The sequence below is a fragment of the Protopterus annectens genome, chromosome 11.part0, assembly GCF_019279795.1.
Source record: "Protopterus annectens isolate FY-2018-M chromosome 11.part0, PAN1.0, whole genome shotgun sequence".
Lineage (NCBI taxonomy): Eukaryota > Metazoa > Chordata > Ceratodontiformes > Protopteridae > Protopterus > Protopterus annectens.
In genome coordinates, this window is record NC_056745.1 from 1,073,744,409 (window position 1) to 1,073,760,460 (window position 16,052).

Below are 16,052 nucleotides of genomic sequence, written 5' to 3' on the forward strand. Positions count from 1 at the left end.
CAACAGTAGAAAACCTTAAAAACACTCACAAATGCAAAAGCTATACATATAAGAGATAATCTCTGCCTTTCCATAAATCTTCCTATCTCAATCTACTCCCTCCTTACTGTAGATCCAACAGCCCGAATATGAGGAAGTTTCTCTATGATAAGTGAAAAACGCATATATATGTAAATAATATATTAAAAATTGTTGGATGAGTCACATGAATTTGTATTTGTGTAGATTGAATGCTTACAGTGTTATGATATCTACACACTTGCTTACTAGATCAGTATGGCAATGCCTTATAGTAAACTATATCAGCACTGATGTTTGTAACTTATTGTAAACTCACAATGCAATACATCCAACTGCAGCTGAAAAGGGTGCTTGGACCAGTCCACCAACCTGGTTAACAAAGTATAAATAAATCAACTAAATAAGGTATATTTCATTTATTAACGTTACTGTTCAAGCTATATTACTGTGTGTTTTGATAATTCCAAACTCTTCATCTACTTCCTTAATACTATGACATTCTGTGACACTGAAATACTCACTTCAATGTTCAATGCTCACAATATGAACTAAATACCTGGAGAAGACGTCAAAGAACTTACCATCAAAAAATACAGGATAAAAAACTCTTGTACCAAAATCAACAATGAAAATGATACAAGAAAGTGATGATCAACTCTCACTTCCTAATACTTAGAGGAATATTATTCCACTACATAAATGCTCTCCCATGAAACAAACTATTCCACACAGTTCTACCGGCTTTTACAACATTTCTTGTGTTTAATGAATGTTTCTAGAAAACTGCCACACCATCAATAAAACTGCCATCACTGACATTTTGACAATATTTATCAAATCACCTCTAACCAATTTGTATTTGACGATATATAACGATAATGCTATTTACCTACTTTTATAACTCAAATCCCTCACGCCATACATCTTCCTGGTAAAATGCTTTTGCATTCTTTCCAATCTATATAAATGACTGCTATTGCACACAAAAATGGAGCCACAATATTCAATTACTGGTCTTACTACAGTTTTATAAATAGGAAGTGAAATGATCCTATCCCTGGTAACAATGGACCTGAAAATGCTACTCTTTTCACAGTAATACTTTCTAACATCCTCTTAACAATTGACTATCAAAACCAAGAATATTATCTATTTTATCCCAAAATCTCTAATAAGCCTCATCTCTTTAATACTTAAATTATCCAGGGGAAAAAGGACAATTGGGATTTCCTATCACAAAATGCAGAACACAACTTTTGTTAAAATTAAACTTGATATTAACCATGCATATAAAGTATCCAGATGAATTTGGAATGAAAACTGATCAGCTATACCAATAACTGTGATTACAATCTTGGCATCATCAGTATACTCACCCAACCAAAATTTACTGTCACTGGGAAAACTCTCCATAAAAATTTCAGAAAGAACAGATCCCAAGACAAAACCCTGTGGGACACTAACTTTAATCTCTTTCTCTGCTGAAAGGATACTTCCAATTTTAACCCTATATTTCCTCCCTACCAGTCAGTTTTCTATTCATCTAATCACATACAATAATTCTGTAATAATGAAAAAAAACGTGATGTGGCTTTGTATCAAAAGCTTTCGACAAATCCAGGTATAGAACATCAATAGCTAGAGCTTCATCCAATTCTTTCCACACAGAACCATAAAAGGGAAGTACATTTGTACTACATTATCTTCTGCTGTGTGGTGTCTAGCCTATCATTTACTGTACTAGTAATATACTCAGAAATTACCCTTTCATGGGATATACTTGGAAATTACCCTTTCACAGCACATTCCCACAACACATGAAATTAATAGGCATGCAATTCTCTACCGTACAGAGATAACCTCCCTTAGGCACCAAACAGGCTGTGTGCTTGTTGTCTAGGAAATTGCATATAGGTTCATAGGTAGGTACTAGGCTTTCGGCCCAAGAGCCTACATAAGCCTAGCCAACAAGGTTCCCTGGATTATGCCACCCAAGAAAGTTATTTTCCTGTGCCACTGTTGAGCAGAGACACAGAAGTGATCCCCGGGGTGTATTTCCAATTTCCCATCCACTCATCAAGATATTTTGCTTGACATAGATGGGTAGCCTGTTCCAGAATATGGGAAGTCTCTGGGACAGGAATCTATCCCTCCAGCATGTCCTGTTTATTGTGGTGTCAAAGTTTAGGTCCATAGAGCGTGTAGCTCAGAGGGATTGGGATTTCTTGAGGTGTAGCATGTCCAACAGCTCTGGGTTTAACATAGCTTTATATGTTAGGTAGAGATTACCTCGGAGTAGGTGATATGCTACGGAGTAAAGCTGGAGTTTTTTGAGGCAGTCAGTCTAGGGCATGTGTTTGAGGCCAGTAATCCTCTTTGTGAGGTACTTCTGTGCTCTTTCCAGCTGCTGCAGATGTCTTGTGAGGTACATTCCAAAAGGGGCGTTGTACTCTATAATGGGTCTAATGAGTGTCGAGTAGAGGGGAACAATGACCTCTTTTTTTCCTGGATGAGAACCCTTTTATGATGAGGTGTGCCACATAGATGGACTTCCTGACTACTGTGGCGATGTGACTATCAAAGGAGAGACTACTGTCCACCTGGGTCCCAAGGTCTCATCACACATTCGGTGTTAAGCAGAATGCTGCCTACGTGGTAGTTCATGGGTACAGAGTTTATACCAAAAGGGATGACACTGCACTTTTTGGCATTGAACTTGAGGCCATGGCTCTGACACCAAGCATCTGTCTCAGTGAGGCCCTTCTGTAGGATGTCCACATTATTTGGGAACTTCATTATGGCTCCTAGTATGCAGTCATCTGCACCTTTGTTAACCAGAGGCCTTCTGTGTTAGCCTGTACTTCAGAGACGTAGATACAAACAGGAGAGGTCCTAGGACAGAACCCTGTGGTACTCCACTTGTCACTGCTTTGAGGTCAGATTTGGAGTCTGCAACTTTTACAGTGTGGGTTCTGTCAATGAGCCAGTTGGCAACCCATCTTGTGACGTAGGGATTTATACCTAGTTTAGTGAGTTTAGCTATAATTCCAGAATGGGGGATGGTGTCGAAAGGCTTGGAGAGGTCAAGATAGGCTGTGTGAACCACCTTACCCTCATCTACGGCTTTGGTGACTGCCTCAAAGAAGTCTATCAGGTTCAGGAGGCATGATCGGCCTTTCACAAACCCAAACTGGGTGGGCTCCAGAGTTTGGAGGTTACCAATGTCTTTGTTTATGAGTTCCATGATGATACGTTCCATGGCCTTGCAGACCAGGCTCGTCAGGCTAATAGGTCGATAGTTCCTGGGATCAGTGGTGGCTCCTCCTTTGTGGAGTGGGATAACTGTTGCTGTGCGCCATTCAGTGGGCACAAAGCCTGATGCGAGGCCATTATTGAACATGGTGCTTAAGTGGGGAGCCAGTTTGTTCTGAAAACGCAGCCTGGGATGTTGTCCGGTCCCATGGATGCTGCGTTTTTGGCTTTAGAGAGTGCAGCTTTTACCTGCGTAGTTGTGATTACAGGAACTCTGCATTCTTCCTGTATAGATATGGGCCCTTTAGGGGGTGAGAGGGAGTGGTAAAGATAGCACTGAACCTATCTGCCAGGATGTTGGCAATATCAGTTGATTCTGTAATTTTCGTGCCGTTATGCTGTAACTCAGAGCAGATCTACGTGTTGCCATCAAGATTCTTGACATAGCTACAGAATGCTTTGTGGTTGTCCTTAGAATTAGTGGCGATTTTGTTTTAGGAGCTAGCTTTGGAGGATCTTATAAGGGATCTCAGCTTCTTACTGAGGCTGACCAGGGAGCTCCTCCACTCATGGGATTTTACTCTCTTTTGCAACAGTTTCTTCCTTCTGTTGTACAGTTTTTTTTATGGCAGGGGACCACCAGATTGGCTTCCTTTTTTTGGAGGATAGCATCCTGGTTCTGTTTGGGTCAGCACGATCCATGCACTTGTGTAAGCGCTTATAGAGTGCATTTGTGTAGGATTCAGCAGTTGTAACTATTGTCCATCTGCATGGGTGTCATGAAGTTCACCACTTCTGTCTTAAGAAGCATGAAGTTGGCTTTGGAGAAATTTTTTACCGTGGTTTCCTTAATGGGGTGGAGGCGGGATGTGGATATCAAGGGTGATTAGCTTATGGTCGGATCGGACCAATGAGGAGTTGACTTCAGGTGTGGAACACCGGTCTCTCATGTTGGTAATGACTAGGTCTAGGATACTGTTGCCCCTGGTGGGGGTGTGGATAAGTTGATCCAGGGCACTGGAGTTTATGAATTCCAGAAAGCTTTGAGCTAAGGAGTTGGTACACGAGTAGTTTTCCCAGTTAATGGTGGGGTAGTTGAAGTCACCCATTATTAGGATGTTTGGCTGAACCCTAATATTTTCCAGTACATGAAGAAAAGAGGAGTGGGAATCCTGGGGCATGGTGGGGGATCTGTAGCAAGCTACAATTTGGATTGCAGTTTTGCCCAGAGTTAGTTGCACTTGGATAACCTCGGCTGCATTATGCTGAGCATCTAGCCTGGAGGTGTGGATATCATTAATGAATATGGACACACCTCCGCCTTTGGTGTTTCGGTCCAGGTTACATGACCGAAAAGTGTGATATGAGTTTAGCCTGGTAGTGCAGGGGTGCTCTCTGGAGCTTTGAACCAGGTCTCAAGTCACTGCAAAGACATCGATGTTCTCCATTTTAAGGAGTGCCTCAAGTGAGTGCATTTTGAGATTTAGACTTCTATCACTGAGTAGCATTACCCTCAGTTTTTGCTTGCCTGTTCTTGATATGGTGGCGAATTTGTTATCTGAACCTTGCCTAAAAAAGGCACTATAGGGGCAGCAAGAGCCTTAGCTAGTATCCGGAATCCCAGGGGTGACAGGTGCAGGCCATCTGTGGCAAAGCATCGTGGTCTGTCGACTATGTCATCCCAAGCGTTCAGATACTGGAACCCCTTAGAATGACACCAGAAGCTTAGCCAATTGTTGAAGTCAATCATTTTGTCCTTGTACTGCGGTATCATTCTGGGTGATGGCAGAATGCTACTCAGGGCTAGGGTCATACCTGCCTGGGCTACAAGATCGAAAGCTCTTCCATGTCTCTTTTCATGTAGTCCAGGGAGGTACATCTCAGGTCAATCACACCAACATGGACAATGACAGAGTCATATTTGTACTTGTTGTGGAGTGACATGAGTGCGTGGGTTATGTGGCGGATCCTGGCACTCGACAGGCAGCTGACAGTAACCTTCTCCTTGTTTAGCCTTGTGAGTGGGACATCAGTGTGCCTGACTATAGAGTCACCTATGACTAGTGTGTTGGGTACATTGTTTTGCCTTATTGGCTGTGGATGAGTGGCACACCAAGTCTGTAGGCTATGTGTCATTTGGGTTGTGTTGCGGGATAGAGGTTGCTTGCGCTTCTGCTTTGGAGGTCTCTGTTGCTTAGATTATTATTGAGAGCCTCTGCAAATGTTTTTGTGTTACTATGTGTGGATTTTGGTGGTGTAGATTTAGTGAGACTATGTGATAAGTGTGGTGTGGTGCAAATGTTTACTTTGTCCTCATGACTGTCAAGTTCAGTCTTGGTTGGAGAGAGCTTTACCTCTAGTTTGGCTAGATAAGTGCATCTCTCACAGGTGTGCATCTCCAAAGAATTTTGGAGAAGATAATAGACACAGGACAATATCCTTAATTATAGGTGACAAAAAAGTACCATTAACTCCAGCTGGACTCGCATCTGAATCTGACTTAATCATACTTAATTTATCAGCATTTAATGAAAAAAGAGCTGGACAAATACCTGTAGTTACAACTAAACGATTATCATTTACCAGTGTCTTATCTTCGCATACAAAATGCATCAAAAACATATTTACTAATGTGCTTGAATCAGTAATCAATTTATCCCCAGTTCTAATAGTAATGCTAAAATTAATATTTATTTTGTACTGTTTCAAATTACGTTAAAAAACGTTCTTATTTAGCATAGTCCTATTATCCAAATTCTGCTCATAATTTTGTTTCACTGCCCTCACTAGCTTCCTACATTAATTTTAACATTCCTATAACTAAGCAAGGTTTTCCTCATATGACAGCCCCACTCTGGGCCAGTAATCAAGGAGCCTGAATCCTCACCACTGACACCGGTGAGGGACGTTTGCTTAACAAAAACAGGCATACACAGCATTTCCATGTGCAGCTCTCTGTATTAAGCACAATTTCCCTTAAGAGCACAGACGGAACACAGAATACACTTAGTCTGGGGTCTGGTTCTCTCTCTCTCTCTCTCTCTCTCTCCTTCAGCCCTCAATAAGACTCCCCACTAGCACAGCTGTAGAGTTGAGTCCTCAGCTGAGTTTCCAAGACAAGTCCTCCACCACTCTCTATGTGAAACCAGTGCTGTGTGTCCCTGCTCGAAGCAGTTAACACACACGCACACACACACACACACACACACGTGCACACTCTCTCTCATGCACACTCTCTCGCACATGCTCTCTCTCTCGCGCGCGCGCACTCTCTCACATGCACACTCTCTCTCACGCACACTCTCTCGCGTGCACGCACACTCTCGCATGCACACTCACACGCACGCTCAGGCACGCACACTCTCCCATGCACACTCGCACATGCAAACACACTCCCTTTCTCTCTCACACACACATACACTCCTCTCTCTCACACACACACACACACACACACACATACTCTCTCTCCCTCTCACACGCACTCTCTCTCCCTCTCACACGCACTCTCTCTCCCTCTCACACACACTCTCTCCCTCTCACACACACTCTCTCCCTCTCACACACACTCTCTCCCTCTCACACTCTCTCTCCTCTTACACACTCTCTCTCCCTCTTACACACACTCTCTCTCCCTCTTACACACACTCTCTCTCCCTCTTACACACACTCTCTCTCCCTCTTACACACACTCTCTCTCCCTCTTACACACTCTCTCTCCCTCTTACACACACTCTCTATCCCTCTTACACACACTCTCTCTCCCTCTTACACACACTCTCTCTCCCTCTTACACACACTCTCTCACTCACATCTAGGAAAGGCTGGCACAGATTTACTCGCACTTCTACCCGTTTCCCATACTATAAGGTAGTTACTGCCACCAGACACTCCAAAGCCAACTACTCCAATGCTCTTAAAATGGTACCAGATTATACTGAGTGAAATTAATACTAACACAAATGGTAGTGTTTGACCAATGTGGCAAGGCTCTCAGGAGTGGCCACAGTGTCACCAAATAAGTAGTACTCTCAAAGGTTAAAATATTCTCTAATGGACCAGCCACAATGAGAAATTTAAATATATTTAATAATAAATAATAATTATTAAATTACTTAATTTTATTTATAATTATTGTTAATATTAAGATTTACACTGTGTATGACAAGGGTGGACATGATTAGGAATAAGTATATCAGAGGGTCAGCCCAGGTTGGAAGGTTTGGAAACAAAGCCAGAGAGGCAAGATTACGTTGGTTTGGACATGTGCTGAGGAGGGATGCAGAGTATATTGGGGAAAAGATGCTAAGGATGAAGCTGCCAGGTAACAGGAAAAGAGGAAGGCCTAAGATAAGGTTATGGATGTAGTGAGACAGGACATGCAGGTGGTTGGTGTGACAGAGCTAGATGCAGAGGACAGGAAGAAATGGAAACAGATGATCCGCTGTGGCGACCCTAATGGGATCAGCCGAAAGAAGAAGAAGATTTAATAATATATAATAAAAAAGTGAAATACTAAATATTTATTAACAATAAACACCAGAGTTTCAATCACAAGGAAATATTAAAAATAATACAAATGGATAGATTCACAGTTAATGAAAAACAGTACTTAGCTAATTTCACTATATTTTCCAGACTGATCTAAATAATTACTATTCCCTGGTTACTTACTAAAGCAAGGCAAGACGAAGTGGGTGACAGATCGTTCTTTGCAAGGTTTCAACAACAGACTGCCCTAGACTTTAGCTTCATCTAGTATTAAAACATCATTTTTGTGCTGGATTACAGAATGACATCACATACATCTGGTCATCCAACTCCTGGTTCCCATACTACCCACTTTGCTATAGGGCTTTGCTAAGATGTGTTGCAGCTTCTGGAAGTCATAAAACAATTTCAAACTTCCACTCTTCCAGTGCAGCAATTAGTTCACCCCCAAGGACAGTACAGAAAGCTTCCTAGTACAGACTTTTTGTATCTGGCTACATTAAGACATGTGAGACACAATCTTTAAGGCCTAAATTTTGTAATTTAAATTCAGGATATTTTTCTAAAAGTTGGCTGGGGCTGAAATTAACCTCTTCTCTTCCAGTATTCTCGGTTACAATATTAATTTCAACAGTTATAATACAGTCTGACATACAGGTGTATTTCTTTTTTCTGTCCAGCAGGACTCATTACTGGTATATTTATTTTAACTCAAACAGCTTTAGAAATACATTTTCAACAGAAGCACCTGTACAAATGAGTTTGATATACAAATGGCATAGAATTCTTTACAAAACTCCAGCCAACTATGCTGGTATATGTTACACATCCACTGTCCTTCTCCTGGCATAAGCTGGCAACACCTCACATTGTCACAACTCACATGATCCTTTTTTTTCTTCTTATAAATTTGTAGCTGGTTTGCATAATTTATTCAGAGAACTATTCCACCAAGGCAATCTAAACAAAGTCCGTTTACTAGGAACCAGGGACAAACACTCCTCAATCAAACAATTAAAAAAATACAAAGACTTCCAACTTGCAATTTCATCATCCAAAAAAACTTCAGCACACCAATCCTATTCTGTTATCTGCTTTATAATTTTATCATAAACATCCTTAATGGGCTGATAAACCACATATGTCCAAGAGATACAAAAATGATCAGATCTAGGAAACGGAGGACAAATGTTACTATCATTAATATGGTCTTAGCTACTCACCCACACTAAACCCAATATATGATCACCCCTTTTAAGGGACAATACAAACATACATATTCTTTACTGATTTTAACCAAATCATCAAATCGGTACCTTATTAAATTCATAATCCTGCCAGTTAACATGGGGATCACTTTAAATTACCTGCCATCACAGCAAGGTTATCCTTAAAATATCAGGTAATAGTTCCTGACAATTCTGATGAGATGGCCTATAAAAAAAAGACCCGTTTTGAACACCTAATCTATCCAATCCAAATTCACATATATAACTTTGGAATTATGTACTGTACATTATCATAAAACTAGACACTATGCTATCTAGTACACAGATAGAAACTCCACCACCTTTCTCCAATTGTCTCACTTTATTGCAGTCTATATAGCCTTATAAGCTCACTGCCAGATTACGGTCTGAAAACCAATTTTCAGTAATAACAACAACTTGATGTACTACAATTTATTGCTGAAACGTGTAGCATTATGCAACAGAAAGTTTATTTTGGTACTCATTACACCCTCCAGTTAGTACCCTATAAGAGGTTAATTCAAAAAAATAAAGACAATCTAAAACAGTATTAGTCTTCTTCAGTAAACATTTAATATCTGAAATAACTAAGATGTCTACTCTCTTCAAATGCGTCTATTCCCACAGAGAAATACACTTACTGTTCTCTCCAAAAAGCAATTTCATTTAATACTACTGGAAAACGTCTTGCTACTTTAACCAAAGTAATAAATTATCGAACGTTGGAAAACCATCACATAAAACCAGCTCAAACCCTTTCTCCTTGCTCAAATCTATCAGCTCTTCAATATAACTACAAAAAAGTGAACATCGTTTTACCCATACCATTAACTCAGACTGCCACAACCACCCTATCATACATCTTTCTGAAGAAAAAAGAAAATATTTTTAATGCTGTCAAAATACCATATACTGTATACACCCTATGTCAAGATATTGTGATAGCATTGCTATTCTTGCAAGGGAGAATATTACAAATACCTCTAAGCAGAGAATCCCCTATCACAAAGATCTGTTTACTGCAAATACACTGATCATTTTCTAATTATCATCTTTCCTTAAACCACCAACGGATAAACTACTAAACCACCTAATGCTTACCTCTTTTCTACTTACTTCAGTGTAATCCTTCAAAACAAACTGCTTCATCCTCACCACTATCAAACCACCTTTTTAATCCTCTAGCAACAATGTTATTACTCTGGGGATTTACACATCATAATGTAGCTGATGGACAATAGCAAGAGCCAAGTCTAATGATAGACTACCAGTAACTTCACTAGATAAAACACTTGATATTATACAAAAACTACTTGTGGGTTGCTACCCTGAGAAATGACTGTACTAGGACTACTTACAAAATAAGTTGTCTGAACTTCCTTATCTTTGAAAATTTTGTTGGCTAAAAATAAGTCTGTTGGCACATGAATCCTCCTCCCGAGTGCCCACATTAGGGTAGAAATTAACTTCATCAATTGTTGAACTTCCTATCTTTTCGTTTTAATTAATCACAACAGAAGGAAATAAGCAACCATAAATGCACCTATACTATGCCTGAATAACATTTTTTACAGAAAGTCGTGCCTCTATACAAAGGTTTTAACACAACGCAAATAACAGCCTCTTCATTCCACCCCTCTCTTTTACAGTCCAACATTTTACAGTTTGAACATTTATGTAGAAGTCCTCTCCAATAAATCATCAAAACAAAATGTATCCACCTCATCTATCCCCACAGGAATTAAAATAAGTATGAACAATACTCAAACATTTCTAACATGCTTAACATGTAAAGAAGCAAAAATGTGTCTCTGCATCAATGCTAGATGTGAAGATTTGTCTGCTCATGTAAAGTTAGCTATTTACACCTTACAGAGTCCTATGACAGGACTGCAGCTTCTACACCCACCCACTCCCCATACTACCACTTAGTTCACAGAAATCCCAGCCTTTAAAAGGACTTCAGGGACAAAAATAAAAAGTGAACTTCACTTCCAATCATTTCCCAAATCCTTAAAAGGACTCAAGGGATAGCAAAACACTGCTCAGCAGCTACTGTGCTAACCAACAAAATTCACGAAAATTCAAAACATGCCACTTGTGACAGTTCACACAGACAAAGGTATTTAAAAACTAACATACCTGGAATGTGGCCATTTTCATCAGGTTGTACATTTCCATTTAACTGTAACATCTTTGCTGCAGGAATCCAGGAATCTGGGACAGTTTTGAAATCCTGCTCTACATTCCAAATAAATTCTATAAAACAACAAGCAAAAAAATCAAACTTTATCAAGATGTTACTATAAAGTAGCATACTTGTGTAAACATGCATTCCTTCTTCACTTGCCTTCCACCTAAAAACACAGCTGTTGCATCTGAAAACTTCTGAAGCGAAACACAAAGTGAATTTTCCACAGGAAATAAAGAAATCCAAGTGATGAATCTTAATTATTCAACCTGCAGGAGAGTTGCTTCACAACAAAACATATGTGCAACTGCTTTCTTAAACCTGTTCAATGTACAGTTGTTAATTTTAAATTCCTGATCTGCATAAGAATATCAAATGCTAAAAAAGCAGTAGTAAATAACACATTATGCAAGTTTGTTTTTCCCTAAAAATAAAAAAAAAGAAATAAAACAGTAAATACTGCTCCTTGGCAGCTACAAGCTTCTTTAGTTATTCCTTTGTTAACCTTATAAGTGACCTACTCTATCTTGGAACCTTTTCATCCAAGTCCCAGGTTACTAAGGCAAAGGAAATGCAACATACATAGCCAGTTTAGAGCTGCCAATCAGCAACGTTTTTTGGAAAGTGGAAAGAAACCATAGTACTCAAGGAAAAGTGCACAAACGTGGATTCTTATAAATATTTGAGGGGAGATCTATCGCCTGACTTCATCTGTGCCATTAGAAATCAGATTACCCCTGGAACTCCCCTGTTTCTACACAAGATTAATATCTCCAGCTGATACTGGTGAACAAGGAATCTTGCCAATGAATGAATAAAATAAGTTGGAGGGACAGATTTCTTCTTCCCTAAATATCTCACACATCTTCTGGAATAAACTTCCCCTACATGTTAAGTAGTGTGACTCACTATCTTTGTTTAAACATAAATTAGCTAACTAGATGGGTATGTACAATCTGACTCAAGACTGACTGGTATGGCCTCCTCCTATGAGAAGGAAGGTAGCCTGAGGAAGGTAATAGCATGGGATGGGACTTATTAACATTTAAATATCACACAACTCTGGAAAAGAACATGTAAACTCTACAAAGACAATTACTAGAAACCAGGATTGAGCCCTGGACCTGGAGGCTGAGACAGATATCATAAATACTTTCCATGCTTTTATTGTCCTGACAAAAGATTCAAGGAGTGAAATGTAGTTCCTCTAGCACTTACTGAAATTCTTTGTATAGTGGTTTCATTTTTCTGGAAAATATATATGCATTAGCAAATTCAAGAAAAGAGGGCAACAGGCATGAAGGGGAAAACAATGAAATGACAGTAGAAAAGGAGAAAACAACTTGTATATCTCAGTCACCAAGCTGTCTCTATTGAGATATCATACAACGGATGTTAGCAGCCCAGAAATTAAGACTGGGACACATCTAAAAACAGTGAATACAGTGTTGAGTTACAGGCAGCATGCACATATCAGTTAAAGACTGGAACAGTTCACCTCCAAAGTGACAGATACAGGCAGCTGTGCTGGCATCTCCAACACATGGAACAAGTAATGTACAGCTGTACAAATCATTGAACTATCATGGAAACTATTGGCATGAAAAGAATGCATCAAAGGTGTTGGCAGCAAGAGGAGTATAGTACAGACGTTATAATGATTCTGTGCTTGTTTCCTCATGTTCTCTTATTCACCAACACAAAAGCATGGTCATTTTAAAATGGAAAGGGCACAATAATGCATCAATGCCTCATCTGCTGGTAGGTCAGTCAGCTCTATAATTAACTGCCAGATATCACAGATTCACCAAGGGCTAGCAAAGATTATCTGCCACAGTATGGAAGAGAGACACCTAAGTAACCACACATGTCTAGAATCATGCAGCGTATCAGTCCACCAATGTTCCCTCAGGTATACAGAGAAAGCCCATCTTGCCACAAGATGGAAACTGAACATTATAATTACTCGGCAAATGTGCAGCTGCATCACAAGAGAAAGAAAGCAGGCAAGTCTTCAATGACACAAAAGCAAAACCACCTGTTGCAAGAAATTGATCACCCATTTCTCAAAGTTATTTTCAGCTATACATGCTGATGAGTGCACCCTGAAAGAAGAGAGCCAAAAATAAAGCTCTTGATTTGGATTCTGACTGAAATGCCTTGGAGCTGTGCAAACAATACTAGCCTTCGTTGAGCTGAGAATGTCATTACTGTGTTTAATTTGCCAATACGTGCCCCTGGCAACGTTGCTTATTTTGAAATGCTCAAGTATTTTGAATAGGATTTTCATCTTTCAGAAAAGTTTGCTCCAGTCCTGTGTCTTGAAGGTAACTGCTTTGGGTTACTTTTATTCTTTGTATTTCACGTTAAGAAAAGTTTAATGAAGAAAAGGTCACCGTTATGTTACTTAAAATTCACTTCTTCCAAGCTGTCCATTTCTGAATATACTTTCATCTGCATCTTGTTTTGCAATTTTTGCAGAACGTTACAGATTATAAATATCTACATATGTGTGTATGTATTTTATATTGTTTTCGCGACAACTGACACTTATGACATGTAATGTGCTTCCTGGATAATGGAAGGTCCCATCACATGATGCATAGAGCTGGAGTTATTTACTTACTGCATTTTGTTTTACTGGGATAGTCCAACTGGGTAGACAAGCTGCCCCTTTTTCAGCAGATGCCTAGGGAGAAAACCTCCACAACAAAAACATGTAAACAGTATAACGATAGATATTACATTTTTAGGCAGATATGGATATTGTGCACAGCAAAATAAAAATGTCCACAGCTGCTACATCCTGAGGACCAAAACAAAAATAAAAACAGATTTATGATTCTGACACGCTACAATGCAATTCCTGTTCCAAAGTTTGCTTTTATGGCAGAAAATGTTAAATGTAAATTGTGAGGTTTACAATAAAAGTTAGGTGGAGAATTTTAAGAGGTCTGTAAAGAACAGTAGACAAATTTATTAAAAAGTTATACCAGGAGGAGTACGGGAGCCATTCAGTGAGTCGAGAGGCTATATATATATATATATATATATATATATATATATATATATATATATATATATATATAGAGAGAGATATGGACAGGCACACCGGAAATAAAGACAGAACACAGAAAGTATTTAGGTTACTCGAAATGTGCAAAAGTCGTAGCAAAAGCACTTCTTAGGGTGAACTCTTCAAGGTATGTTTGAAAGATTTCTCGTTTTCCAAGATTCAAAAGACAGAGACAGAGAGTGAGGTAAGCCGAATTCTAATTTTAAGAATAGAGAAGGGAGGAGTAATAAGGCGTCCACTGCAGACATTGTTTTGATTCAGTTACAGCCTAACAACATCTTTGTCAGAAGGGGCAGAATTAGCAGAATATTGCTTAGACTTGGGCCATGAAGGCAGGGATTTACATAGTAAGTGTTTAATTCGGCAGTTCACAGAAGTCAAGCTTACTGAGAAGTAATGATGCATCTTATAATGACCACAAGGGCAAATTTTTGTAAACGCAGTGATTGTGTAGTAATCAAACTTTGGATTTTCATCAATAAGCTGTAACCCCTAGTAGTTTAAGCATGCATTACTAGCTTCTATCTTGGCATTGACTGATGACCAGAATTGAGAAGGAATTTTTTGGTTGAATAGTTGCTTAGGCTAAATACGATAAGTTTCGATTTTTGGGGAGATTTGGGAGCAGCTTATGATCCATTCAATTTACCAATCTCAGAGACAGCTTCATTGAGTGTACTGCTGTAGTTTCAACCATGTGTTTTGCTAGAGCAGATGATTGTGAGAAACCTCTGCATTACTGGATAACAAGTTGTTGTTTGGTCACTATAAACAGATCAATAATCGATTATATTAAAAAATACTGGACCTAATATAGAGGCTTGAGAAGCTTACAGTTCTTGGGAGAAAGGAAGTGATTTTGTTTTAACAATTTACAGCTTGTTGTTTATACTGCAACAGGTAACTTTTAAACCAGGATGGCGGCGAGTATTCATCAAAGCTTAGTCAAGTAGTTTTTTGGTGTGACACTGTGCCAAAAGACTTTTGGACAGATCAAAGGAATATGGAAGAGGAAAGCATTATTTGTTTCGTTTTGATTTACTGTTGTAACAAAGTTTTTAGTAGTACAGTAGTGGTGCTGTGATATGGATGAAAAACCATGTTGCATAGAAGGGAAAAGTAGTGACTTTTCAGTAATGTAGGTAAGAATATGAGACTGTGGCGCATCAAGTACTTTAGGAAAAAAGATGAAATAGGATAGCCGTGGGGCTGGTATCTAGAAAAGGTCGTGTGGAGTTTCCAGCCATGCGTAAAGGAGATGAAATGAGCAGTGAGGTGACGGAAACATTCACGTGTGTAGGTGAACCAAGATCTCATACACACAGCTTGATAAAGAGAGAATAAAAGGAGCTTAGAAATGTGATACAATTTAGTAACGGTAGAAGTATTATAAGGATTTCTTGGACTAATTCAGTAAGTAGTAAAATGGATATGAAACAGGCAATATAATTCACAGTTGTTGCTCATTGACATACAAGGCAGGATGACTACAATATTATGTTAATCTGACATGACTCTGCTGCAGAAGTGCCCTAAACAACAGCGCAGTCGCTACGAATTCTCTGTGATGACTGACTGCAGAATATAACTGCAGGCTAGTAATATACCCTTCACACAAAAGTACTTCTTTTCACTGTTGCAAAGTTTCATTTTCCTATAACTACTTCGACGAAGGAAACTTCCATCCTCCTTACAAAATCAAGAAGCCAAAATGACTCAATAGATAGACAAAGGCAACAACAGCAACAGCTTATACATGTAAATATTAGAGGAA

General features: G+C 39.2%; 1 protein-coding gene across 1 annotated transcript in view; it reads right to left on the reverse strand.

The window, feature by feature from the left end:
* CCHR11.PART0H12orf29 (chromosome chr11.part0 C12orf29 homolog) overlaps nt 1-16,052 on the reverse strand; it is a 386,566-nt gene that overhangs the window by 245,704 nt on the left and 124,810 nt on the right. Inside the window, exon 4 of the mRNA XM_044088426.1 lies at nt 11,154-11,270. Within this exon, the coding sequence (XP_043944361.1) occupies nt 11,154-11,270 (117 nt within the window). The remainder of the gene's footprint in view (nt 1-11,153; nt 11,271-16,052) is intronic.